General features: G+C 57.9%; 1 protein-coding gene across 1 annotated transcript in view; it reads right to left on the bottom strand.

The window, feature by feature from the left end:
- Nucleotides 1-209: 209 nt before the first annotated feature.
- Nucleotides 210-26486, bottom strand: part of Ano2 (anoctamin 2) — a gene marked incomplete at its 5' end in the record, with an annotated part of 39595 nt that continues 13318 nt past the window's right edge. Inside the window, 6 exons of the mRNA XM_042673370.1 lie at nt 210-464; nt 3259-3364; nt 9623-9804; nt 11741-11793; nt 12099-12251; nt 23864-24009. Of these exons, the coding sequence (XP_042529304.1) occupies nt 210-464; nt 3259-3364; nt 9623-9804; nt 11741-11793; nt 12099-12251; nt 23864-24009 (895 nt within the window). The remainder of the gene's footprint in view (nt 465-3258; nt 3365-9622; nt 9805-11740; nt 11794-12098; nt 12252-23863; nt 24010-26486) is intronic.

Genomic DNA, 26486 nt, shown 5'->3' on the forward strand with positions numbered 1-26486 from the left:
TCTAGCGTAACAGGGGAACCTAAGAGAAACGTTAAGCTCGGAGTTTCTGAGAAGCAGCATGGCTTCTCCCCCTTTCCTCCCTCCCCTCTCTCTCTGTCTCCCCCACTTCCAGGCCCCAGAAGCCGATGGGGGGGGTAACCAGACGAGAGGGGCAGCCGGGATGTTGGAGAACCTGTGCTGTGTGTGCCCGCGCCCTCTCTGGTCTCTGATCACACATTCGTGTGCTGGGACCCGGAGGACGCCAGGCTGCCGGGCTGGCTGCGGGCGGAGGGGGCCGAGCTGGCCGCCCGGCGGCTCCTCTGGCTGCTGCGGCCCGGCTCGTCGGCCTGCCTGAGCTTCTCATGCTCCTCCTTGAGGAAGAAATCCACCAGCAAGCTCTTCTCCTTCTTGATCTGGTCGCTGATGTCGGTGGGGACATCGGGGATCACCCAGTCCACCAGCACGCTCAGGAACATCACCAGGTTCTGGGGGAGGGGCGGGCGAGGGGGGGCGGGGTGAGCAGGTGTGGGGGTGTGGTCCCCCCCCCCCCCCCCGCCATGAGGAGCTGAGTGACCATGTCCACCCTGTGTCCAGCTCTACCATCATCAACCCTGCCAGCCCTCTTGCCTCGATGCCTACATCCCTGGGATGGACTCATTCAGAACCATGTGTGATGGGGTCAGGGTATTTCTTCAGGACCTGACTCAGATCATGGCCACCCTCTGCACATCACCTTTACCATCACAGCAATCGAGTTGGTTTGATTTTTTTTTTTTGGTCGGTCGTGGGTCTTGAACTCAGGGCCTGGGTGCCGTCCCTCAGCTCTTCGGCTCAAGGCTGGTGCTCTACCACTTTGATCCACAGCGCCACTGCTGGTTTTCTGGTGGTTTATTAGAGATCAGAGTCTCCCAGACTTTCCTGCCCGGGCTGGCTTTGAACCGCGATCCTCCGATCTCAGCCTCCTGAGTGGCTGGGATGACAGGCGGGAGCCACCGGAGCCTGGCTTATTACTCTTATTAATAATGTTAATGGTGGAGTTTGTGTTCTTTGGTGTTACTGAGATTTGAACTGAGGTTCTCTTCCAGTTAACTGCTTGCTTGCTTGGGTGGTGCTCTACTGCTTGATCCGGCCACCAGTCTGCTTTTTCTGGTTCTTTTTTTTTTTTTTTTTTGCCAGTTGGGGGTTTGAACTCAGGGCCTGGGCGCTGTCCCTCAGCTCTTCAGCTCAAGGCTTGGCGCTCTACCACTTGAGCCACAGCGCCACTTGCGGCTTTTTCTGCTTATGTGGTGCTGAGGAGTGGAACCCAGGGCCTCATGCATGCAAGGCGAGCGCTCTACCACGAGCGCTCTACCACGGAGCCACCTGCCCAGGCCTCCCCTACACTGGCTCTTATTTATTGATATATCACCTAAGTTGATCAGGATAAATATATGCCTTCACCTGGCGTGAAATAGAAAGTCCTAAGACAAGATCTGGTGTCAGAGGACCTCATCTTCCTCCCTCCCTGTGTTCTCTCTCTCTCCCTCTCTCCCTCTCTCTCTCTCTCTCTCTCTCTCTCTCTCTCTCTGTCTATGCTCTAATGCCGTCTATTGTCTTATTACCTTTTTATTTCACTCCGGGCCTTTCATCCACCCTTGTATCCCAATAAATAGAACCTGTGCCGTGGGCCAGGGACCCCACGTCCACCCCCCACCCCACCCCGCCGGGCAGGGCCCCAGGAAGTCGGGCCGGTCCTTGCATCCCATTCTTCCTCCTCTCCCCCAATCCATCCCAGACCCTCCTCTGCTGGGCTGGGGGCACACCCGGGGGGGGGTCTTCTTCCTTCTGAGAACTCCCCTACACCCCAAAAATTGCAGTGGCTGAGCCCTCGAACCCCCAGAGCTGAGGGAAGGCCTGAGCCCCTGGGGCACGGGAAGCTGGGAGTCTGACGGGGGGGGGGGGGGGGGGGCCGTGGAGAAGGTGGGGCGGCCGTGGTGGGGGGTGGGGCCGGAATGTCCGGGTGCCACATTTCCCACATAAATCGCCCCCATCTCTGCTGAGGCAGAATCACCTGTCTTTGGGTAAAGCTCACCTGATACAGGGCTCCTCTTGTTTTTGTGGGTCGGGGGGGGGGGGGGGTCCCCAGGGGGCAGGGATACCTTAGAACTCTCCAGAGAGCCGCCTTTGGGGGAGGGGAACTACAAAAGCCAGGGTGTGGGGGAGCGGAAGAATAAAGGATCCGGGGGCTTGTGTTCAGGGTTGAGGGGGGTTCCGGGGGGAGATGCCTCTCCTTTCCCACTGGAAGACTGGCAGGACCCCCCCCCCAGTGGGAATGAAACGGGGCTCAGAGGATCTCAGGGGTGCAACTGGAGCTGTGGCTATTGTAGAGATAAGGATCAACCCGGGGTGGGGTGGGGTGGGGGACAGAGGAAGGACACCCCCCCCAGAAGAGAGAGGGGAAGAAGAAGAAAGGTCCTGAACCTCTGCTGGGTTTCACCCCCCCCCCCGCCCCTTTCCCTTTGTGTCTGCGGAGATGAGACAGGGCGTTGGGCATCTTGATTTCAGGGCCATCTTGATTTCAGGGCACAGCCTCCCCTCCCCTCTTCCCCCCACTTTCCTGCCTTCATCTGAGGTTTCCGTGGGAAGCCAGCGAGCGGGGATGCAATCGACGCCGCGCATCTGTCTGGAAACCTTACTCTCGGGGTTTTGTGCTCTTTCTGTCAAGGCCGTCCATGTAAAGCGGCGCCCCCCCCTCCTCCCCTGGAAGGGCCCCCCCACATTTGCTCCGGGGAAGAGAGAGAGAAAAATGTTGACTTGGGACTGAGGTGATGCACAGCTAGCCAAGGATCGGAACTATGGGAGAAACGCGATCGGGCCTGTCCCGTTCGGAGACAGACTTTTTCCTTTCTACAGCTCCGTACACCGAGTGGTAGATCCCGGGGTTCCTGGGGTGGTGATCGTGGGATCATGGGACACGGCCGCGCTGTCTTGTATAAGGTATCTGAGGGAGACACCCATGCCGGTCATCCCAGCTACTCAGGAGGCTGAGATCTGAGGACTGTGGTTCGAAACCAGCCCAGGCAGGAAAATCCGGGAGACTCTGATCTCCCGTGAACCACTCAGAAAACCAGAAGTGGTGCCGTGGCTCGAGTGGTGGAGCGCCAGCCTTGAGCTGAAGAGCTGAGGGACGGCGCCCAGGCCCAGAGTTCAAACTCGACAGACAGAGGGACGCGAGGCTGCTGGCCGCGGGCCCTGGGGCTGGCCCCGAGCGGCTGGGCGCGGTGTGCGGCTCCCCCTCACCTGGAAGATGATGACAAAGGCCAGGCGGGCGGACAGGACGGACCAGTACTGTTTGGAAAAGTCGTAGGGGTTGGGCGCCCAGGGAGGCTCTCGGTAGTCCTTGAACCTGCGGCAGAGAAGGCTGATGTTAAGCCAGGGAGGACACGGAGGGAAAGTCCGGGGTCCAGACAACAAAAGGTGGCTGGGAAAGGGCTTTTCCTTCTCTGTCTCTCTGTGTGTCTCTCTCTGTCTCTGTCTCTGTTTCTCTGTCTGTATCTCTGTCTCTTTGTGTGTGTCTCCAAAAAGCTTCTTCCAGTATCCAGATTTGAATGCTTGGGCTCATGAGAGTATCTTGAAATCCACGGGGGCCATCTTGGTCCCCGCTGGCCTTAGACCCTGAGCCGGTGGGGGAGGGAGACCTCCCCCCCCCCCCCCCCGCAAAGCTTTGCATGAAGTCTATGGGCTTGTGGGGGATGGGGGGCCAACAGGTCCTCCTGGGCCCCTCCCCCACACCCCATGCTGATGGGGGGGGTGTCACATGACTTCTATGGATATGGGGGGGGGGAACCCCTGTGCTGGGAAGGACAGGGGGAAGAAATGCGGCAGACACGGGCCGGGGCGGGGGGCACACTCAGCTTCTGGACCCTTTCACCGTTCATTCGTGCAAGCCAGCAAGGGCCCCCCAAAAGGCAGCTGGGCTCTGGTTCCGGTGCTCCGCTTCGCAGCTCCTGGCCGGTAGGAAGAGGTGGAGGCCAAGTTCTGGGTTCGAGTCTGGTCGGAGCCAGGTTCCCGCCCCCCCCCCCCCCCGCAGTACTTTAGGGGACTTTCTCCCACCAACCCTTGGGGCTGACGCTTCCTAAACAGGGAGAGTGTGGGGGGGGGGTCTCTCCAGCCCTGGATGGAGCGCGCCCCCCCATAAAAGCCCCCATCAACGGGGAGACGGGGGGGGGGGGAGAGAAGATGGTGTTCCCCACCAGACAAAAGAAAGAGCGGCAGACCGGGCCGTGGGAAGGGGGGGGACATGAGTCTCCCCAGGAGGGCCTGGCAGCTCCCCAAGCCTTGCTGGGGGGGCGGGGGCGGTGTGCAGCAGCTGATCACAGCTGTCCCCAAAGCTCCGCGTGACATCCGGGTGCAAAGCCAGGCCAAGCCACCGCAGCAAGGGCCGGCGGGGAGAGACGTGGCCCCGGACAGAGATTCCCCCCAGGCCCAGGAACCGAGATTCGGCTGCACGAAGAAAGTGGATCTCGGGGTGGGGGGGGGGCTGGGCCCAGAGAAGACCCCCATGATGGGAGGCCCTGCCTCCCCCAAACCTTCAGAAAAGGGGGTGCACCCCCCCCCGCCCCTTACCAAGGGGGCAGGGCTCCCCAGGCTCTGCCGCCACCTCCAGCGGCCAGGCCATGTCTCTGCGCGCTGGCTGGCTCTGTCTACCAGGGAACAGCTGCTCAAGACCTGGGTATGAGAACCGCAGCCTCCCTCCCCCGCCAGCCTGCAAGGAATCCATACAAAATCGAATTCTGCTTCCAGAACTTACCACGGCTTTAAAAAAAAAAAAAAAAAATCCCATGGCCCTTCCCTGAGGTCCCAAAATATGTTTTGAATCTACCAGGCACAGACCTCTAACTGAAGCTGGGAACGGGGGGCGGGGAGGAATGGGGGGGGACAAATGCCTAGGTCTTTCCAGCAAGTTCTATTTGAAAACACCTCCACGTGGGGGAAGCGAAAGGCGGCCTCTGGCAGGTACTAGAGAGAAAGCGGACACGGCAGGAAACGACAGGGAGCAGCTGAGCGCATCGTGGATCTGTGAACTGCGTGCTATTCCTCTTTCTAAAGCTAGCTTTAAAAACAAAGACAACTACAGTCTACAGTAAGGAATAAATATATATATGCATATATACGATATGTATATTGACGTGAAAATGACAGAGGGCATGCTCCTTCCCTGCTGGGTCCAATGCACTGGTATTCTACTCTAATTCTATTCTATTTCTATTCCTATGCTGTTCTATTGCATTCTATTCTGTTCTATTCCTATTCTATTCTATTGCGTTCTATTCTTTTCTATTCTATTCTATTGCATTCCATTCTATTCTATTTTATTGCATTCTATTCTATTCTATTGCATTCTATTCTTTTCCATTCTATTCTATTCTTTCTAGCCCTCTACCCACGGTCCCTCTGAAGAGATTCTAGCATCCACTAATGAACCGTGACTCATCATCTGAAGCACACAGATTGCTGTAAGCCGCCAAGCAAATAATTAATTGGCTGTTTGCACGCCAACGTAGGTTCAGATTTCATAACTTTCTTTTTTTTCCAAGTGTCCTAAGAAGTCAGGCTTATCAAATGTGCTCACCAAGTAACCCGAAAACACTCATTAGGAAGAGGAAGGTGATTGGCCTGCAGAATAGAAATATTCATCACTATGCCAACCATCATCTGTTTGGTTTCTGAGCTCGGGGCTCGGAATGGGGGTGTGAGGGGGTGGATGGGGTCGGCAGGTGGGGACACGGCTTCCGCCGCATTCTCTGCCTGGGTTCTGTGTCGTGGCTGTCATTCGGACCTAAAATGCCCCCTCCTCACGCAAAGCCCCTGTGCACCGAGGCTTCCTCCTTCGGGAAGCGGTGACCTTTAGGAGGAGGAGCTTAAGGAGAGGTCTTTAGGTTATTGGAGCGGGGAGGAGAGGGCAACAGGTTATATCCTTGAAGGGGATGGTGGAATTCCGGTCCCTTCCTCTGGCTTCCAGGAAACATAGAATGCCAGGGATATGTGACATTCCGCAGGCCCCAGAAGAACAGGACCCATGGACCAACCGCGAGCACAAAGCCCCACCCAACCAGGCGCCCAAAGTAAACCTTTCCTCTCCCTCAGGAGGTCCTCACGGCGTGACTCCCTCTCCCGATACCCAAGGGTTCCTCATCTTCCACAGGGGCCGGGGCGGGGGGGGGGGGGGTTCCAGGGCAAAGAATCCCACTCCCTGATCCCAAATATCGGGGGAACCCCATAACTACCGCTCCTACGCTGTGCTGGAGATCCCGAAGGATTTCAGATTCTGCCCCTTTCCCACCCCACCCCCAGACTGTGGGATTTTTTGTTTTTGGTCAGTCGTGGGGTTTGAACTCAGTGCCTGGGCGCTGTCCCTCAGTTCTTCAGCTCAAGGCGGGCGCTCTACCACTTGAGCCACAGCGCCACTTCCAGTTTTCTGGTGGTTCCGGGGAGATCAGAGTCTCACAGACTTTCCTGCCCAGGGCTGGCTTTGAACCACGATCCTCAGATCTCAGCCTCCTGAATAGCTGGGATGACAGGCGTGAGCCACCAGTGCCAGGCTGTGGGATATTTTGTATCGTGAGACACCTAGCATACGGGACTCAAACAAAACACAGAACTCACGCGCGGTCTCAAACGTACCGTGTACACACATCCCCGAATTCACTGTCTATGACAGACGGAATCATCCCATGCCTGTAGCCAGGCTGACTAGTGTTTGATTTGTTTGCTTGGTTTTCTACTTGTGACATTTTGTGGCCGGGGCTGAAATCGTTTCCTATAGAAGGGAATTTTCAGAGTTTGGGTTTTTGGATGAAGGATGCCGACGTTGGCATGAAGGAAAATAATTTTCTCCAAAAGTGACTTGTGAACCACACTTCTTCTGTTCAAGCAGACCAGGACTCTGAGGCACGTGAGCATCAAACTCTTCCCAAGCCAGAAAACCCCACACAATTGGGGGTCATATCAGCACAAGGGCTTTTCTCAGGACCCATAGCCGGGTAAGTTTGGGCGGCCAGTTTTGTTTTGTGTTTGCCAGTCCTGGGACTTGAACTCTGGACCTGGGCGCTATTTCCGAGCTCCTTTTGCTCAAGGCTGGTGCTCTACCGCTTTGAGCCACAGCGCCACTTCCGGTTTCCTGATGGTTCCTTGGAGATCAGAGTCTCACAGACTTTCCCTTCCCAGGCTGGCTTTGAACCTCGATCCTCAGACCTCAGCTTCTTGAGGAGCTAGGATGGCAAGTGTGGCTGTTACATTTTTTTTCTTTTAAGCAGAAAAGAAATCGTGGGAGATCCTTTATAACCAAGCCCTAGCTTTTGCAGATGGGAACACAGAGGTAGGATCTGAGGGCCCACATGGCCTACCGTCACTTTTGCCTTCATTTCCAGCATCTACCACCCAGAACCCACAGTGGGCAAACAAAGCGGAAACAGCGCATTTGGGGAGCAGGGGGGGCGCTGGTCACCAGCCCACCACCTCCAGATCACGACTTTTCTTTGGAGATGAAGTGTTAGAAATCTATAAAGGATCGGTTGGTTCACTCATGCCATCAACGGTGACCCAGAGGCCAGATCTTCACCCACCGTGGGATTGAATGAATGTCACCGCTCCCCCCCGGCAAGATTTCCCCCGTACCAGCTGAGATCACTTCAAAACTCCCTGCCGAAACTGGCCGTTATCAAAAGAAAACAGACCGGCCAATTAGGGAACTAATGAGAACCAGGCCAAGATGGTGGTTGGTAAAGATCTAAAGATGGGGGCGCAGGCCACACCTGGAAAAGGTGACGAGTCAGAGCCAGGGAGAGTCTTCAAAGACTTTTCACCGGACCATCAGATATGGAACTACTTAGTCCACGGCGGCAAATAAAATAAAGAGTCTGGCAGGAGCCTCCTGAATACATGCTTGAGGGTGGTGAACACCTTGCTTGGACGGTGTAATTCCCCAGCTCTCCCGGCTGGTCCTGCCCTGGTGAGAGGCAGGTGCCACGCGACTGTGCATTCTCACAACATGGCGGCCCTCGTCCAGCGGTTTGCAAATGACACCCAGAACTCAACATCGAGGGACAGTCCATGGGTGGCCCAGTTAGGAAGACTTCCAGAGCTAGAGTTAATGCCCTCCGACTCCAAAACATGCTACGTGTGTATCTCTGGATCTGAGTTAATGCCCTCCGACTCCAAAACATGCTACGTGTGTATCTCTGGATCTCGGGTAGGGAGCCGGGGCCTCCGCCTAACGTTCACTGCTAGTTTCTTAAAGATGCCGGGCTAGAGCTCAAGGCCTTGGTTTTAGTGGACTCGTTATCTCCAGGGGTCAGAAGAAAAAGGGGTCATCGGCTGCCCAACACTACAGAAAACCAGGACAGACTTCATTTCCCACAGTGGGAGAAACTATAAACACCGACTCGGGCTGTCCAGTTAACTGAGGTTCCCACAATGCTCCTCTACCAGTCCCTCGTTCATTCTCAACCAATCCACATTCCATCCATCCATCCATCATCCATCTATCTACCCATCCATCCATCCACCCACCCATCCATCATCCATCTATCTACCCATCCATCTACCTATCTACCCACCCATCCATCCATCCATCCACCCACCCATCCATCCATCCACCCACCCACCCATCCATCCATCCACCCACCCATCCATCCATCATTCATCCATCATCCACTTGTCCATCAACCCATCCACCATCCATCCACCCATCCATCTACCCATCATTCCATCCACCCTCCTATCCACCCACAGATCCATCCATACACATTCATCCATCAATCTCTCCACCCACCTATCCATTCATCAATCAATTATTAATCTATCCGTCATCCATCTATTCACCCATACATACATACATACATACATATATACACTCACCTATTCATTTATCCATCTACCCATCTATCCATCCACACACCCATCTATCCATCCATTGACCTACCTAACCATTATTCATCCACTCATCCATCCATCATCCATCCATCCACCCACCCATCTCCCATCATCCATCCATCCACACCCATCTATCCATCCATCCATCCATTCATCCACCTATCCATCCATCCACCTATCCATCCACATATCCATCCATCAACTCATCCATCTACCCATATATCCATCCATCCATCCATTCATCCACCTATCCATCCATACACTTATCCATCTATCCACCCATCCATCCACCCATCCATTTATCCATTCATTTATCCACTGACCCATCCATACACCTATCCATCCACATACCCATCCATCAACCCATCCATCTACCCATCTATCCACTCATCCATCCATTCATTCATCATCCATCCACACATCCACCCACCTATCCATCCACCTACCCATCCCTCTTCCTACTGGTTACTGGGTAGGGCCCACATTAGAGAGATTTCCACCTGCCATTCTTACCCACTAGAATAGGCTGCCCCACACTGCATGGGTCTGACTTGCGTTCCCTGTCCCCTACGCATGGGTTTGGATTTTCAACGGCGGTGGCTGGGGAGACGTGAGGGGCAAAGGAAAGGCGTGGAACACGACCGGTACAGGTGCTCTAGGTAATTGTTGGTTCTGTCGAGCGTCCAATACTCCGCCCCCTTTCCCCCCCCCACACTCCTGGCTACTTTACCTGCAGAACTGAACCTCCTGGTCGAACTGCGAGTTTTCGGGCTGGGTTCCCTCCTTCAGCTGGCTCACGTTGAAAAAGGAGAGCGTGTGGTTCACGAATCCGTGCAGGGTACCGTTGTGGCTGTAGGAGTACTGGTACACCAGGCGGGGGATGAAGTCCGAGGTGACAGCGATGACAAAAGCCTGGGTTGGGGGGGGGGGAATGGGGGAGAGGAAGGGGAGGGGACAGGAACACAGACAGCTCAGTCAGGATGGAGCCGTCTGGAGGCAGAGATCCGGAGGACGGCGATTGGAGGCCAGGCCCGAGAGACCTCCCCATCTCAAAAAACAAGCTGCGTGTGGGTCACACCTGTCATTCCAGCCATCAGGGTAGGATGGTACCAGTCCTGGGCCCCGGTGCTGTCCCAGAGCCTCTTCGCGCTCAAGGCCAGCGCTCTGCCGCTTGGAGCCACAGTGCGCCATTTCTGGTTCTTGTTTTATTGGAGCAGTCAGAGTCCCAAGGACTTTTCTTGCCCAGGCTGGCTTCGAACCCTCGAGCCTCTAGATCTCAGCCTCCTGAGCGGCTGGGATGGCAGGCGTGAGCCACAGGCACCGACAATGCAGGGCCTGCCCCTGCCCCTGATCACGGTAGTTTCTAGATTGTTTGTCAAGGTACCTGTGGGTGTGGAAGGGCGTGGCCTTCTCTGAGAAGGAACGACCCCACGGCGGCCATCAGAGCCGCACTGGCAGAGCACTCGCTTATACCCTGCCAATGTGCCCCGTCAAGTTCCAGAAGGACCCGAGGGAACGGCTGGACCTGCTTTGTGGAGTGGCTGGCTCTTTCTCTCTCCTCTCCCTCCCTCTCTGTTTCCATCTCTTCCCCTCTCTTTCCTTCCTTCCTTTGTCTTTTATTATACTTTCATTGTCTCTAGATCATTGTATGAAGGGGTTTCGACTCCACAGGTCAGACTGAGAGGGTACGGCACCCCGATCTCTGTCCCCCCTCTGTCACTGAGCCCCGGTTCCCCCTCCCCCCTGCCGCTAGCACCCCGACTTTCCTAGTTTCATTGTCATTTTGCCAGCTGTAGGTTAGCTGTTCAAAGGACTGGCACCGCTGGGATTCTCGCCCTCCGCACATCTGTTTACTTCTGTGTTCGGGCCTGAGAACTGGAGTTGGAACCCCAGGGCCTCTGGAACACCAGGCAGGAGCTCCGCCCCTTGAGCCCCGCATCCCCATAGAAACCTTTTGGTGGCAGCTTCCCTGTGGGCCGGGGAGGAGGCCGCCCACTGGGCCTCACAAGGTGAGCAGGCCTGGATTACAAGCCTGCATCACCATACCGGGTTCTCTGTTTGTCAAGATGAAGACATTCTAAATGCCAAGAGGTGATTTCCAGCAACCCCCCCCCCAAGTCCCACATCAGAAGGGAGGAGTCCCAAGGGAACACAAGCTGTGTCCCCCTCGACCTCCCCGCCCCTCCCTCCCCTAAACTGGCAGATATTTTCTTGGGACAAGGAAGGCCTGGGCCTGGCCAGAATTCAAAAGCAAGAGGTCTTGCTGGCTAGATCCCAGCAGGACTTCCTCTGCAGAGGTCAGGCCGGGGAGGATTTTTCTTCCCTGGGAACTGCCGTCTGGGAGGATAATTAAGACCTCTTATTGACAACCCCCAGGAGGAGAAGCGGCAATTAGGACGGAGTTGGGGGGGGGGGGTGGCTGGGAGCAGCTCCAGCTCATTGTTTTAATTGGGGAGGTGGAGGGGGAAGCAGAAGAAGAAAGAGATGCTGGGGGTGGGGGGCATAGGGCGGAATTCTTTCCTCCTCCTTCTTGGCTGTGAGGACAGCTCCGACCTCCACACCAGAGGCCTCGAGGGCTGCGGCCGTGCTGGTGGTGGTGGTGATGGGTAATTAATGACCTCGGTTGCTCTTAGGGAGACTAAGCATGCAATCCCAGAAAGCCGGGGGGGGGGGGGCTGAGATGTCAGGCCAGGTGGGGTGAATAGAAGCTCAAAGCCCTCCATGTGTGTGGGGGGGGGGAGGCTGGGTGAGATGGGGCTGCCCCCCCAGGATTCCGGGGGGGGAAAATCGCACCTCCCTCCCCTCCACGCCCCCCTCCCCCCCCCCATGACCGAGCACCAGCACTCACGTTGATGATCACCGAGAACTTGCCAATGCCGGAGAGAATGTCGAACCAGATCCCTGCAGGGAACAGTAGGAAGGAGGCTCTGGGTTCCGGGCACCTGGGCGCCCCCCCCCACTCACCTGCCCCCCCCTACTCCCCTCCCCCCCCCAGCTCAGGCGTGAGGTTTGGGGGATATGTGGGCCATGGGGAGGGAGGGAGGGGGGGATCCTGAAAGGTGTGGGGAGCTCAGGACTCCTCCCAGAGTCCCAGGGGGGAGGGGAGCCGGGGGAGGGGAGAGGGGGGGGAGCCCCCCCACCTTGACTTTTAAGGTGGCACCCCTGACTTTTAAGGTGGCACCCCTGCCTTTCCAGGGACCACGTACCTATATCTTTGGTTCTCACGGCATCCGGCCGCCTCAGCTCGGTGACAAACTTTTTGGCATCCAACCTGACCTCGATGACGTTGTTGAGCAGGGCGAACACGGGGGCCAGGGGGAAGGAGGCCACGAAGAGGGTGACGAACCCGAACTGGATGACTAGGGGAGAGTACAAAGCGGGGAGCCGCCGCGGGGTCGGGAGCTGGGGGGGGAGGGGTTGGTGTTCTCCCCTCCCCCTCCCATCGCCCCCCCCCCAGTCCCCCACCCAGGGTCCGCAGGAGAAAAGCTCTGGGCCGGAGTTTGACAACCCACGACGACGATGTTACTTTGGAGAACAGAAACAAACACACCAACCAACAACACTTTCCGAGGTCCAGCATGGTGGCGGTTCAAACGCAGCCAAGGCAAAGAGTTAGCGAGTCTCTACGTCTACCAGTCTCTATGGCTTCACCCCAGATGGTAGGAGGCCCGAGGTCGAGACCAGCCAGGCGGGGGAGGCCAGATCCTATTTGGCTATTTGATAAATAACTGAAAGCCAAAAGGACTGGGTGCACCCATCTCAGACGCTCAAGGACCCTGAGTTGGAGCCCCTCAACACCCCCCAAAAGGAACTCCCAGGTAAAGAAAAGAAAATCGTCCCACACGCTCACTCTTTAGATTCTATTTTATCTCATTGTGATGATTGTTGTTGTTAGGAGTATTCGTTGTCGTTTGTGAGACAGAGTCTTGTCGAGGCTGGCCTCGAACTTGAATGCCTGGAATTACACGTGTGGCCCTCCGGGCTGGGAAGGTGGCTCAGTGGTAGAGCGCACGCCTCGCCTGCGTGAAGCCCCGGGTTCCATTCCTCTGCACCACAGAAAAAGCCGGAAGTGGCGCTGTGGCTCAAGTGGTAGAGCGCCAGCCTTGAGCCAAAGAAACTCAGGCACGGCGCCCGGAGGAGACAGAGGCCGGGTCTGGCATTTGAGGGGCCCAAAGGTGGGAGAAAACTGTGTAAACAAGCACACGGGGAGGGTGTCGTTTTGTTTTTTCCGAGAGAGAAGAGAACAGAGAGACAGAGCTCAGGATCTGCACGGGGTAGGGACTAAGGAGGGTCACTGTCAGGGGGAGACTTACGGGGGGAGAGAGGTGGGATGGTACCACAGGGAAAGCCTGGAATACAGAGCTCTTGGGAAGGCATCCAGACTCAGCCCCGACCGAGGAGAGCAGCAGCAGGGACCACCTCCCAACTGCCCTGGGGGGGATCCCCCATCCTTCCCTGGCCCCCCACAATCTCACGCTGTCCCCCGGGGGGCTGCTAAGATGCCCCTGGACCTCTCCAACCTCCCCTGCCCAATCTCCCCCACAACTGCCCAGCCTCCCGTCTTGTTTTCCACCCCTCACCCGTGGAGCAAGAATCTGCTGTCTGTACCCCAAGCAGACCCCCGTGTGTGAGGTCTGGGCACCGAAGGAGAAGCGGGAAACCCCAAATCCTGGACCCAGATGCGCGTCTAGCCAGCCGCGTGCCTTCACCCGGGCCTGGGCGTTTACACATCTCTGGCGATCGGTGCTGGGGGAAGGGGGTCCGGCTTCAATCTGCCCCCCCATGGCCCTAGCTCTGAGTCTGGCTTCAATCTCCCCCCCCCACGACCCTAGCTCTGGTTTGTCCCAGGGACCCCCCCACCCCCGTTCCTCCTTCTGAGCCAAAGCTCCAAGATTCTAGAACATTCAGATAAAGAATGAAAAAAAAAGCCCAGACAGACCCAGATGGACACATGGGTATGGGTTGACCGATAAGACAGAGGGACAAGGCAACAGAGATGGAAATTTCCAGAAAAAAAAAATGCATGGGAGTCCACCCAACCAAACACATGTGTGTCTGTATGGGGGAGGGAGGGGTTACTAAGGGCTTGAACTCACGGCCTGGGTGCTGTGCCTGAGCCTTTGAGCTCCAGGCTGGCGCTCTACCCCTTGAGCCACAGCGCCGCTTCTTGGTGGCTCATTGGAGATGCGAATCTCACGGACTTTGCTGCCCTAGGGCTGGCTTCGAACCTCGATCCTCAGATCTCAGCCTCCCGAGTAGTTGGGATGTCAGGCACCAATCACCAGCGCCCGCCTTTTGTTATACTCTTGAGTGGAGAGGATCCAAGCCATAATCCGCTCCTCCACGTAAATCACGAACCCCAAACTTGCCAGATCAGATGAGAACCGTTTCCCAGGGAACACCAGCCTGCGCCAGCCTTCGCCCTCATGGCTACTTGTCTCTAAAATCAGCCAGCCCCCCAGCGGGTTGAGAGCGAACACCGGAAACTTCCAGAATGGTACATAATCGAAGCCAGCTTGGCTTGACCAGCCACCAATCAGCACCTGGCCAAGCCAATTAGGGAAAGGAAAACAAAAAAAAAAATCCATAAATTGATTTCCAACTGGACCTCGACAAAGCCAGCTGTAGAGCATTCCGGAACACCGCTAGCTGGGCGTGCAGCCTGGCAAATAAAACGGTGTGGCCTCCCAAACTGTGTTTTTCTCTCTCCCTCTAAACCCCAACAGCCAAGAGCTATCGGAAATAACCCGCCCTGGCCCACCCATGTCCGGACACTAGGGCCCACTGGCATCATGGGTGATCATCAGGGCCGAGGTGAAAGGCACATGGAGAATTAAACATGGCGGCCTCCAGGGCAGATTTGCTGAGCGTCTACTTGGGGAAGGAGAATGGTAGAGTGGACAGACATCTCCTGAAGCAGCCAGGGTTTGCTGGGAAAGATCGAGAGGGAACAAAGTCTGATTTATCGTCATCATTGCCTGGAAATTCTTCAGTGAATTCACACACACACACACACACACACACACACAAGCCCAAGGTGTATCTATCCAAAGCCCTTGGCCATTCTGATCTCCACTTAGCACCCAAAGACCCTGGGCCTTTCTTGATCTCGACTTCTTTTAATTATTATTGTTTGGTCGGTCATGGGGCTTGAACTCAGGGCCTGGGCGCTGACCCTAAGCTCTTCAGCTCAACACAAGTATTCTACCACTTGAGCCACAGCGCCACTTCCAGTTTTCCGGCGGTTCATGGGAGATCAGAGTCTCATGGACTTTCCTGCCCGGGGCTGGCTTTGAACCGTGATCCTCAGATCTCAGCCTCCTGAGGAGCTGGGCTGACCGGCGTGATCTCGACTTCTTTCCGAGGAAGTTTCCCCCAGCCTCCTTTCCTCCTCCCTCCTCTGGGGCTCAGGACTGACATGTTGCTGGAATGTTGGAGTCTTGCCCAGGGTGCAAGCCTTCCAAACCACTGGTGCATTTCTACCCAGGCCAACTGGGCCACCGCCCTTCCCTGTGTTCTCACAGAATTACCTTTCTAGTCTTTTTTGTGCAAGCTCAACTCCAAGGTAAGCTTCCCCTGGGAACTGTCTCTCCCCACCTTACAGGGGCTGGGAGGACTTGGGGGCCACACAGCATCTGTCCACCTTTTCCACACACACACACACACACACACACACTGGCTTTGTTTATCTGACCCACGCCCGGTGCCTCAAGTTGGATTTGACTCTTTCCTGCATCCTTACTCTCTCCAGTGAGGCCTGAGCAAATAAGCAGGTGCTTGAAGCTTGCCAGTTTCATAACTATAAGCTGACTTTTGCCAACTGTGAAACAGAAACTTGGGGGGGGGACCCTCTAAAATATATGAACTGAAAGCATTCTTTTTTTTTTGATTGGTCATGGGGCTTGAACTCAGGGCCTGGGCGCTGTCCCTCAGCTCTTCAGCTCAAGGCTGGAGCGCTACTGCTTGAGCCACAGCACCACTTCTGATTTTCTGGTGCTTCATGGGAGATCAGGGTCTCACGGACTTTCCTGCCTGGGCTGGCTTTGAACCTCGATCCTCGGATCTCAGCCTCCTGAGTAGCTGGGATGCCAGGCGTGAGCCACAGAGCCCGGCTAAAAGTGCTCTTCTTAAACAAGGTCGCTGAGACAAAGACCTGAAGACTTTCAAGAAGCTTGAAGCAAAGGAACGCATCCAAATCGTGATGAAAATTATAGCTGTGTGTGTGTGTGTGTGTGTGTGTGTGTGTGTGTGTGTGTGTGTGTGTCCTGGGACTCGAACTCAGGGCCTGGGTGCTGGTCCCTGAGCTCAAGGGGGATAGAACCTGCTCACAAGGAGAGAATCATCTAACTAGCTGTCTTAAGGTCTGGTGACACCTCATGGGGCTGTCTTGGGAGGACAAAAACTCTGGTGTTGAGCTTCCCGGTTGTTCCCGGGAGAAGAAAAATGGGAAAGCAGTATGCTTCTCTGACAAAGAGTGTCTCCCTCCAGCCTCTCCTCCCGGCATCCACCTGTTCCTCCTGAATCCCAGGAAGGCCAGGGAGGGAGGGAGATGGAGAGGGGCACCCCTCCCCCAAGGGGGAGCAGGCCTGCTAAAGCCCACAGAGGAGAGGAATTCCACCTTCTTCCCAGAAATGCTGTGGATTTTTCCTGAGGTGTGTTCCCGCGTCATCTCTGAGGGTATAAACAGGATGCCTGGAGAGAGGGATTTCTGGGTCCCGGGAGCCCCTGGCTTGGATTTGGGGGGGGGGGGGGCGGGTGACACAATGCATAGGCTCCCCCCGAGTGCGGAGGGCCGCACAGATATTCTAGAAGGTCTCATGGTCTGCTCCCAGTTTCTGTTGGAGATCTGGAGATCCCCGGCTGGCTCTCCATTAGCAGGGCTGGGGGCAGGGGGGGTCCCTGTGGGTGGGAGATGGGTCATTCCCCACCATGGCCTCAGGACCCCCTGCCATTTCCAGGGTGGGGATCTGGTCACCCCAAATGCCCCTCCTTCCCAGGCTCCCCCCCCCCATCTCTGTTTGTCTCTGTCTCTTTCTGGAGTCTGTCTGTGTCTCTTTGTGTTTCTCGGGGGGGGGGGGTGTCTCTCTGTCTCTGCCTCTGTGTTTCTGGCTGTGTGTGTCTCTCTGTGTATGTCTCTTTTATTTTTTTTTCCTTTCTGTCGGTCGTGGGGCTTGAACTCAGGGCCTGGGCGCTGTCCCTGAGGCTCTTCAAGCTCAAGGCTGGCGCTCTACCACCTGAGCCGCAGCGCCACTTCCCGTGTTTCTGGTGGTTCCTGGGAGATCGGACAGTCTCACGGACTTTCCAGGGCCGGCTTCGAACCTCCATCCTCAGATCGCAGCCTCCTGAGGGGCTGGGATGACAGGCGGGAGCCGCCGGCCACTCCGCCGCCGCCATCAGTTTTCGAGTGTGGGCAAATGGGCAGGTGTGTCCTTCTCTGGATGAAATGGCCACCCAGCTCCGTGGGGGAGCCAATCCGTGTGGCAGGTGTGTCACTGAGACTGGCCTGCGGCCGGTTATGATTATTTCCTGCCAAATTCAGCCCTCCCTGCAGACCAACTCCCTGCAGAAAGCAGGTCCTGGCTCAGAACTGGGGAGGGGCTACCAAGGGTGGGGGGGGGGGAGGCCTGGGCAGGAGAGGGAGGGAGAGGAAGCAGCCATCACCCCTTCTCATCCTCCATCCCCTCCGAGATGGGCCCTGGGTGGGGATTCCCGACCCAGTGCTCACTTAAGACTCTCTGGGGTGTGGGGGGGTGGGTAGAGGAGAAGGGTTTGATATTGGAGATGGGCTGGGAAGTCCCTGCCTTCCCCTCCCCCCACCCCGTGCCCCCCCCTCCCCCAGATCTGAACCCAGTAATCCTTCAAGCTCAGGTTTCCTTTGTCTGGAGCCCCTCCATCCATCCTGGAGAGTCCCCTCGGCCCAACTCCGGCCCCCCCTGCCCTGGTCCCGCCTCAGCCTGACTTCCGGCCTTTCCCCTTTCCTCCCTCCTGCCTTCTCTTCCTCCGACCCCCCCATCCCTTCCCCCCCATCCACCCCCACCCACCCCCACCCGGCCATCCTGGGCCCTGCGTCCAGCTCCATGGAGAAGGATGGAAATGGAACTCTCTCTCTCTCTCTCTCTCTCTCCCTCCTCCATGATGAGCAGGTCCGCTATTCCCACCCCCAGGCAGGAGTGGACGCTGGGCATGTCCGGGCTTCCGGCCTGCATGGGTGGTCCCCAGATCAGCTGACAGCTGGGGGGGGGGGAATCGACCTCCCGCCCACCAGAGGGGTGGGCAGCTCTGGTTTCACCCTCTCAGGTTTGTTTCTCCACCCCTCCAGCCCCCCCACCAAGGCCAGGGTAAGTTCTGGAACCTCTGGAATACAGAGGAGAGAAACTCACTCCGGTCCAGCCATCGGTGAACCCCCACCCCCTGTAGGTCCTGCTGGAGTCTGCATCCCCCCCCCCACACACACACCATCCTGGAATGATCTAGAAAGAGAATCTGGCCTGCAGGTCTGTTCATAATGAGCTACCGGGGTAGCTCCAGGAGCTCACGTTGGCCCCCTATTCGGTTTGGGGGTGCACTGTTCCTCGGGAATGCGTGAACCAACGCCCCAGCCCGGGAGGGGGTCTCCCGTGTTTATAAAACCCAGTGTGAGCTCAGGCCTGTCACCCCAGCCACTCAGGAGACTGAGCTCTGAGGTTCCCGGTTCAAAGCCAGCCTGGGCTGCCAGCCTTGGATCTCCAATAAAACCACCCAAAAAAAGCTGGAAGTGGAGCTGTGGCTCACGTGGTAGAGCACCCGCCTTGAGGGGGAAAAAAGAGCTCAGGGACAGTGCCCAGGCCCTGAGTCCAAGCCTCAGGACGCGCTCTCTCTCTCTCTCTCTCTCTCTCTCTCTCTCTCACACACACACACACACGCGCGCGCACACACACACACACACACAGATTGCAGAGCTATCAGAAATCACGCAAAGGCCGCCAGGACTAGGTCTCAGAAACTGTCACCTCTGCCCCTGGCTGCCCACCTCCCTGAATCCAAATCACGCCCCCCCCCCCCCCCCGTGGGCTTAGAGAAGAGACAGCCTGAGAACTGAGGTTCTACCACGTGTCGATGTGTCTGCAGATCACCACGAGATAGGATGCCATCGGCCTGGAGCCCCCCCCTGCTCCCGTCCACCCCCAGACCCTGTCCCCCAACTCCACACCCCCTGCTCCCATCCACCCCCACCCCTGTCCCCCAACTCCACACCCCCTGCTCCCATCCACCCCCCACCCCTGTCCCCCAACTCCACACCCCCTGCTCCCATCCACCCCCCACCCCTGTCCCCCAACTCCACACCCCCCTGCTCCCGTCCACACCCCCACCCCTGTCCCCCAACTCCACACTCCCTGCTCCCGTCCACCCCCAGACCCCTGTCCCCCAACTCCACACCCCCTGCTCCCATCCACCCCCAGACCCCTGTCCCCCAACTCCACACCCCCTGCTCCCATCCACCCCCAGACCCCTGTCCCCCAACTCCACACCCCCTGCTCCCATCCACCCCCAGGCCCTGTCCCCCAACTCCACACCCCCTGCTCCCGTCCACCCCCCCACCCCTGTCCCCCAACTCCACACCCCCTGCTCCCATCCACCCCCAGACCCCTGTCCCCCAACTCCACACCCCCCTGCTCCCATCCACCCCCAGACCCCTGTCCCCCAACTCCACATCTCCCTGCTCCCGTCCATCCCCCATCCCTGTCCCCCAACTCCACACCCCCCTGCTCCCATCCACCCCCACCCCTGTCCCCCAACTCCACACCCCCTGCTCCCATCCACCCCCAGACCCCTGTCCCCCAACTCCACACCCCCTGCTCCCATCCACCCCCAGGCCCTGTCCCCCAACTCCACACCCCCTGCTCCCGTCCACCCCCCCACCCCTGTCCCCCAACTCCACACCCCCCTGCTCCCATCCACCCCCCAGACCCCTGTCCCCCAACTCCACACCCCCTGCTCCCATCCACCCCCACCCCTGTCCCCCAACTCCACACCCCCCTGCTCCCATCCACCCCCACCCCTGTCCCCCAACTCCACACCCCCCTGCTCCCATCCACCCCCACCCCTGTCCCCCAACTCCACACCCCCTGCTCCCATCCACCCCCAGACCCCTGTCCCCCAACTCCACACCCCCCTGCTCCCATCCACCCCCAGACCCCTGTCCCCCAACTCCACACCCCCTGCTCCCATCCACCCCCACCCCTGTCCCCCAACTCCACACCCCCTGCTCCCATCCACCCCCACCCCTGTCCCCCAACTCCACACCCCCTGCTCCCATCCACCCCCAGACCCCTGTCCCCCAACTCCACACCCCCTGCTCCCATCCACCCCCAGACCCCTGTCCCCCAACTCCACACCCCCTGCTCCCATCCACCCCCACCCCTGTCCCCCAACTCCACACCCCCTGCTCCCGTCCACCCCCAGACCCTGTCCCCCAACTCCACACCCCCTGCTCCCGTCCACCCCCCACCTCTGTCCCCCAACTCCACACCCCCCTGCTCCCATCCACCCCCAGACCCCTGTCCCCCAACTCCACACCCCCTGCTCCCATCCACCCCCAGACCCCTGTCCCCCAACTCCACACCCCCTGCTCCCGTCCACCCCCCCACCCCTGTCCCCCAACTCCACACCCCCCTGCTCCCGTCCACACCCCCACCCCTGTCCCCCAACTCCACACTCCCTGCTCCCGTCCACCCCCAGACCCCTGTCCCCCAACTCCACACCCCCTGCTCCCATCCACCCCCAGACCCCTGTCCCCCAACTCCACACCCCCTGCTCCCATCCACCCCCAGACCCCTGTCCCCCAACTCCACACCCCCTGCTCCCATCCACCCCCAGGCCCTGTCCCCCAACTCCACACCCCCTGCTCCCGTCCACCCCCCCACCCCTGTCCCCCAACTCCACACCCCCTGCTCCCATCCACCCCCAGACCCCTGTCCCCCAACTCCACACCCCCCTGCTCCCATCCACCCCCAGACCCCTGTCCCCCAACTCCACATCCCCCTGCTCCCGTCCATCCCCCATCCCTGTCCCCCAACTCCACACCCCCCTGCTCCCATCCACCCCCACCCCTGTCCCCCAACTCCACACCCCCTGCTCCCATCCACCCCCAGACCCCTGTCCCCCAACTCCACACCCCCTGCTCCCATCCATCCCCAGGCCCTGTCCCCCAACTCCACACCCCCTGCTCCCGTCCACCCCCCCACCCCTGTCCCCCAACTCCACACCCCCCTGCTCCCATCCACCCCCCAGACCCCTGTCCCCCAACTCCACACCCCCTGCTCCCATCCACCCCCACCCCTGTCCCCCAACTCCACACCCCCCTGCTCCCATCCACCCCCACCCCTGTCCCCCAACTCCACACCCCCCTGCTCCCATCCACCCCCACCCCTGTCCCCCAACTCCACACCCCCTGCTCCCATCCACCCCCAGACCCCTGTCCCCCAACTCCACACCCCCCTGCTCCCATCCACCCCCAGACCCCTGTCCCCCAACTCCACACCCCCTGCTCCCATCCACCCCCACCCCTGTCCCCCAACTCCACACCCCCTGCTCCCATCCACCCCCAGACCCCTGTCCCCCAACTCCACACCCCCTGCTCCCATCCACCCCAGACCCCTGTCCCCCAACTCCACACCCCCTGCTCCCATCCACCCCCAGACCCCTGTCCCCCAACTCCACACTCTCTGCCTAACACCAGGTAGAGATGGCGGCTGCAAGAGTTCCCTCCGGTCTGGGATTCAGAGCCTGCTCACTTTCTGCCCTTTCTTTATTCTGATGCGCTCCTGACTCAGTTTCCCCATGCACACTTCCAGCCGGGCTTTGAAGGCTGCTGTGGGCCTCAGCCTCTACCCCCCCCCCCCCCCACACACACACCTATTCCCCAGAGTCGCAATGGTCAGGCTCACATTACACCTTCCCTGGGTGCTGCCTGACCTGGGGAGGGGGCAGCCACGGGAGCAGGAGGCCAAGGAAGAGGAGGAGGAGAGAGAGGGGGTAGAAGAAAGGGAGAGGAGGAGGAAGGGGAAGAGGAGGAGGAGAGAGGGAAGAGAAGAAGGAAGAGGAGGAGGAGAGAGGGAAGAGAAGAAGGAAGAGGAGGAGAAGAGAGGAGGAGGTGGAAGAAAGAGGGAGAGGAGGAGGAGGAAAGAGGTAGAAGGAGGGAGAAAGAGGAGGAAGGAGAAGAGGAGGAGAGAGAGAGGGAGGAGGAGAGAGGGAGAAGGTAAGGAGGAGAAGAAGAGAGGAGGAGGAAAGGGAGGAGGAGGAAAGGGAGGAGGAGGCAAGGAGGAAGAGGAAGAGAAGAAGGAGGAGGAAGAGAGGAGGAGGAGTGGAAGAAGAGGAGAGGAGGAAGAGGAGGAGAGAGGGAGGAGGAGAGAAAGAGAGGGAGGAGACACAGAGAAGGAGAGACAGGGGAGGAGGAGAGGAGGAAGAGGAGGTGAGCAGGAAGAAAGAGGGAGGAGGAGGAGAGAGAGAAGGAGGGAGAGAGGGAGGAGGAGAGAGGGAGAAGGAAAGGAGAAGAAGAGAGGAGGAGGAAAGGGAGGAGGAGGCAAGGAGGAAGAAGAGGAGAAGAAGGAGGAGAAGAGGAAAAGGAGCAGGAGAGAGGGAGGAGAGACAGAGGAGGAGAGGAGGAGGAGAAGAAGAGGAAGAGGAGAGGAGGAAGAGGGAGGAGGAAGAGGAGGACAGGAGGAGGAGAGAGGGAGGAGGAGGAGGAAGAGGATAATCACACTGGACACCCCCTCTTCTCAGCTGCCCCCCAGAGTTCACCCGGAGCATTCCCTAGTGGAGCGGTGGGCGGTGGGGTTGGGGAAAGCCCGGATGCTGCCCTGGGCATCAGTTACCAACAGGGCCCCTCGGGTGGGTGGACGCATGCGGGAGAGGAAAGGTCAGCGGAAAGCCAGGGCAGGGGGCTGACACGCCGGGGGAAAGGCGCGTGGATCCCGGAGCGAGGGGAAGATGCTCCTGACGGGGCAGAGAGGGGGTAGAAGAGACACGCAGCCAGGCAGGCGCCCGTGGCTCCCGCCTGTCACCCCAGCCACTCAGGAGGCTGAGATCTGAGGATCGCGGTTCAAAGCCAGCCCGGGCAGGAAAGGCCATGAGATGCTGATCGCCAAATGAACCACCAGGAAAGCAGAAGCGGCGCTGTGGCTCACGTTGTAGAGCGCCAGCCTTGAGCACAAAAGCTCAGGGACAGCACGCAGGCCCCAAGTTCGAGCCTCAGGACCGGCATACACACACACACACACACACACACACACACACACACACACACACACACACACACACACACACACACACGCTCCATAGATAGAAAGTCACACATGCTAGAAACCCACAGGGTGGGAAATGCATGGAGAAATGCAAGGGTAGGCTAAGCCAGGCCCGGAGATGAGAGTCTTGTGGACTTTCCCATCCAGGCCAGCTTGGGACCGCGATCCTCAGATCTCAGCCTCCTGATTCGCTAGATGACAGATGTGAGCCACCAACGCAACACTCGCAGAATGGGTGCCACCTTCCCAGTCTACCCGACCCAGAAGCTTCTCCTGCTTTTCAATCTACAGCACTTTCCATCCTATCTTTTGTGTGTACGTGTGCGCCAGTCCTGGGGCTTGAACTCGGGGCCTGGGCGCTGTCCCTGAGCTCTTCAGCTCAAGGCGGGCACTCTACCACTTTGAGCCACAGCGCCACTTCTGGTTTTCTGGTGGTTCAATGGAGATCAGAGTCTCACGGACTTTTCTACCCAGGGCTGACTTTGAACCGTGATCCTCAGATCTCAGCCTCCCGAGGGATGACAGGCGTGAGCTACAAGTTGCTCAGCTCTGTCTTACTCTTAACTTCCCTGCGGGTACTGAACGCAAAAACCCACAAGTGAGGCTCAGCTCCCCAGCTCCTCCCTCGCCCTCCCCGCCCAGCCCCGGGTCTGAACTCCCGCCCAAGGGAAAAGAAAAGGTCCGCTTACTCATTTCCATGTACTCCGGGGTCAGCCCGGTGTAGGGCTCCAAGCTGTAGTCCAGGTCCCACTGCTCCGGCTGTTTGGAATGGGCGGGGTCCATCTCTCCCGCTTCGGTCTCATCTTTCAGCTTCCGAAAGAGTTTCTTCAGCTTCCTGGAAGGGGAACAAAGGGATCAGCCGCTGAGATGTCTCCTGGAGGAGCAGGAGTTCTTCCCGCAGACAGAAGGGGTGAAAGGAAGCGGTTCTAACCCCAGTGGGTCCTCAATTATGATCACGAAAGGTTCGTCCTCGAGAAAGATCAGCCTAGGAGGCTGAGATCTGAGGATCTCAGCCGGGCGAGACTCTGATCTCCCAGGAACCAGCAAAAAACCAGACGTGGCGCTGTGGCTCAAGTGGTAGAGCTCCCGCCTTGAGCTGAAGAGCTGAGGGACAGCGCCCAGGCCCAGAGTTCAAGACCCACGACCGACAACAACGAAGAGGATAGGAACAGAAATCCACAAAGAGTTCCCTTGCGTGAGCACGTGACCGTACCCACAAAGCTTTCCTTTCAGAGATGGCTCAGCCTTTATTAAAACAAATCCACAAAGTCCCCTCGGACATGGATTTCAGAGGAACCTTCCAAACGCTCTAAACCACAGATGGCCTGCTGGGAAAGCTTCAAATGACCATTCTGTCTGATGTACCTGCTCATTAAAATAACCCATTTGATGTCCCCTCCCCCTCCCACTGTCTGTCCCCGCCCAAGATTCCTTCCTTTCTCTTCCCTTTAAATGACGGGTTCAGAGACTCTCTGGAAGGTTCTGAGTTTTTTCTTCTCCCTCTACTCACGAGATCACACACCAGGCCACTACTTTGAAGCCGCTCCTTACAGATCTGGCTCCCAGGTGGGGGAAGGTTGGGGTTGTGTGTGTGTGTGTGTATGTGTGTGTGTGTAAGAATCGGGAGGTACTGACATTCTGCCAGCAGAAGCATGGGTTTACATGCCTGTCCATCTCAAGGTCTAACCACAGGGGTTCTACCTGTAGGAGAAATCTGGTGTTTGTGGGGCCGCTGGTTAATTCACACCAAAATTCCCAGGACGTCAGTGGCTGAGACATGAGGATCACGAGTTCGAGGCCAGCTGTCAGTTGAGTTACACCAGAAGACGAGGGGACTTTATCTCCAACAATTCCCTTTTCAACCAACCGCGCTCCAATGGCTCATGCCTGTAAGTTCGGCCATGTAGGAGGCTGAGATCTGAAGATCGTAATTTGGAGACAGGTAAACCTGTGAAACTCTTATCTCCAATTAATGACCAAAAAGCCGGAAGTGGAACTGTGGTTCACGTGGGAGAACTCTAGCCTTGAGCAAAAGCAACTCAGGGACAGCACCCCAGGCCCTAAATTCAAGCCTCACAACTGTCACGCACACACACACACACACACACACACACACACACACACACACACACACATCAAAATTACCCTTGCACAAAAAAACCCATCTCTCTGGCTAGCAAAAAGCCCTATACCCTGTTTGCTTCAATCGTCCCAGGAGCTAAACTTGAGATTAAATTATAGCAAAGAATTAGAATGTGGTATAACATGATTTTGTGGACTTCAAAGCCTGAGGTTCAAAGTGGAACTCTGTGTGTGTGTGTGTGTGTGTGTGTGTGTGTGTGTGTGTGCGCACACGCATGCACACCAGTCCTAGAGCTTGAACTCAGGGCCTGGCCACTGGTGTTCTACTACCTGAACCACATCTCAAGCAGCTCATTGGAGAGCAGTGTCTCACCGGCTTTCCTGCCCAGGCTGGCTTTGAACCAGGATCCTCAGATCTCAGCCTCCTGAGTCGCTGGGATGACAGGCGTGAGCCACCGGCGCCCAGCACGAAGCATGGGCAGAGACGAATGCCACCAGACAGGGAAGCCAGTGGTCCACCCCTGGCTGGTGAGGCTCCTTCGAGACAATTCTGAGTCTCGCAGAAGCGACTCGTCCCCAGCTTGGCAAACTGCTGTGCCATGAAAGCCCCCCATCAAGCACACATGAGAAACATCCACCGCTCGAAGGCCAGTCCTCATGTGTCCTGGGCATCAGCCACGGGGCTGGTCCAGTGGATGGACGCTGGTTGTGCCAACACAGATGCCCAGCTCCTGCTAAGCCCTGCAAGCCTGGATGCGGGGAGGAGGGCTGAGTGGTCGACCAGATGCCCGAGGGGCCCCACAGCAGACATAGCATGCAGGGTACAATCTGTCGGCCATGCTGTGCAGAGCGCAGCAGGGACGCATTGGGGAGGCAGGTGACTTCACCACATGTGTGAAGAGGGAGGGCGGGGGGGGGGGCAGACGCTGCCCTCCCCTCCCCAGCTGACCACACAGCTTCAAAAGGAGCCAGATGAGCCCTTGGTATCCTCTGGGGTGACGCCCGGATGGGGGTCCCCAGCTGCCTGTCTGCGTTCCTGGAGAGCGACAGCCATCTGCCTGGTTCACGGGCTTTGCTTGATGATCTCCGGGCGCCTCGGAGTCCCAGACGCAGAGGGACACAGCAAAGCGTCTGAGACCGCAGTTCTGTGAGGTGGCGTCTAATTCCTTGAAGTAGAACTCATTGAGGAGGCTTCTCTTTAGCCGGGCGCCGGTGGCTCCCGCCTGTCAT

Source organism: Dipodomys spectabilis, unplaced genomic scaffold (assembly GCF_019054845.1).
Source record: "Dipodomys spectabilis isolate Male_0828 unplaced genomic scaffold, ASM1905484v1 ptg000811l, whole genome shotgun sequence".
Taxonomy (NCBI): domain Eukaryota; kingdom Metazoa; phylum Chordata; class Mammalia; order Rodentia; family Heteromyidae; genus Dipodomys; species Dipodomys spectabilis.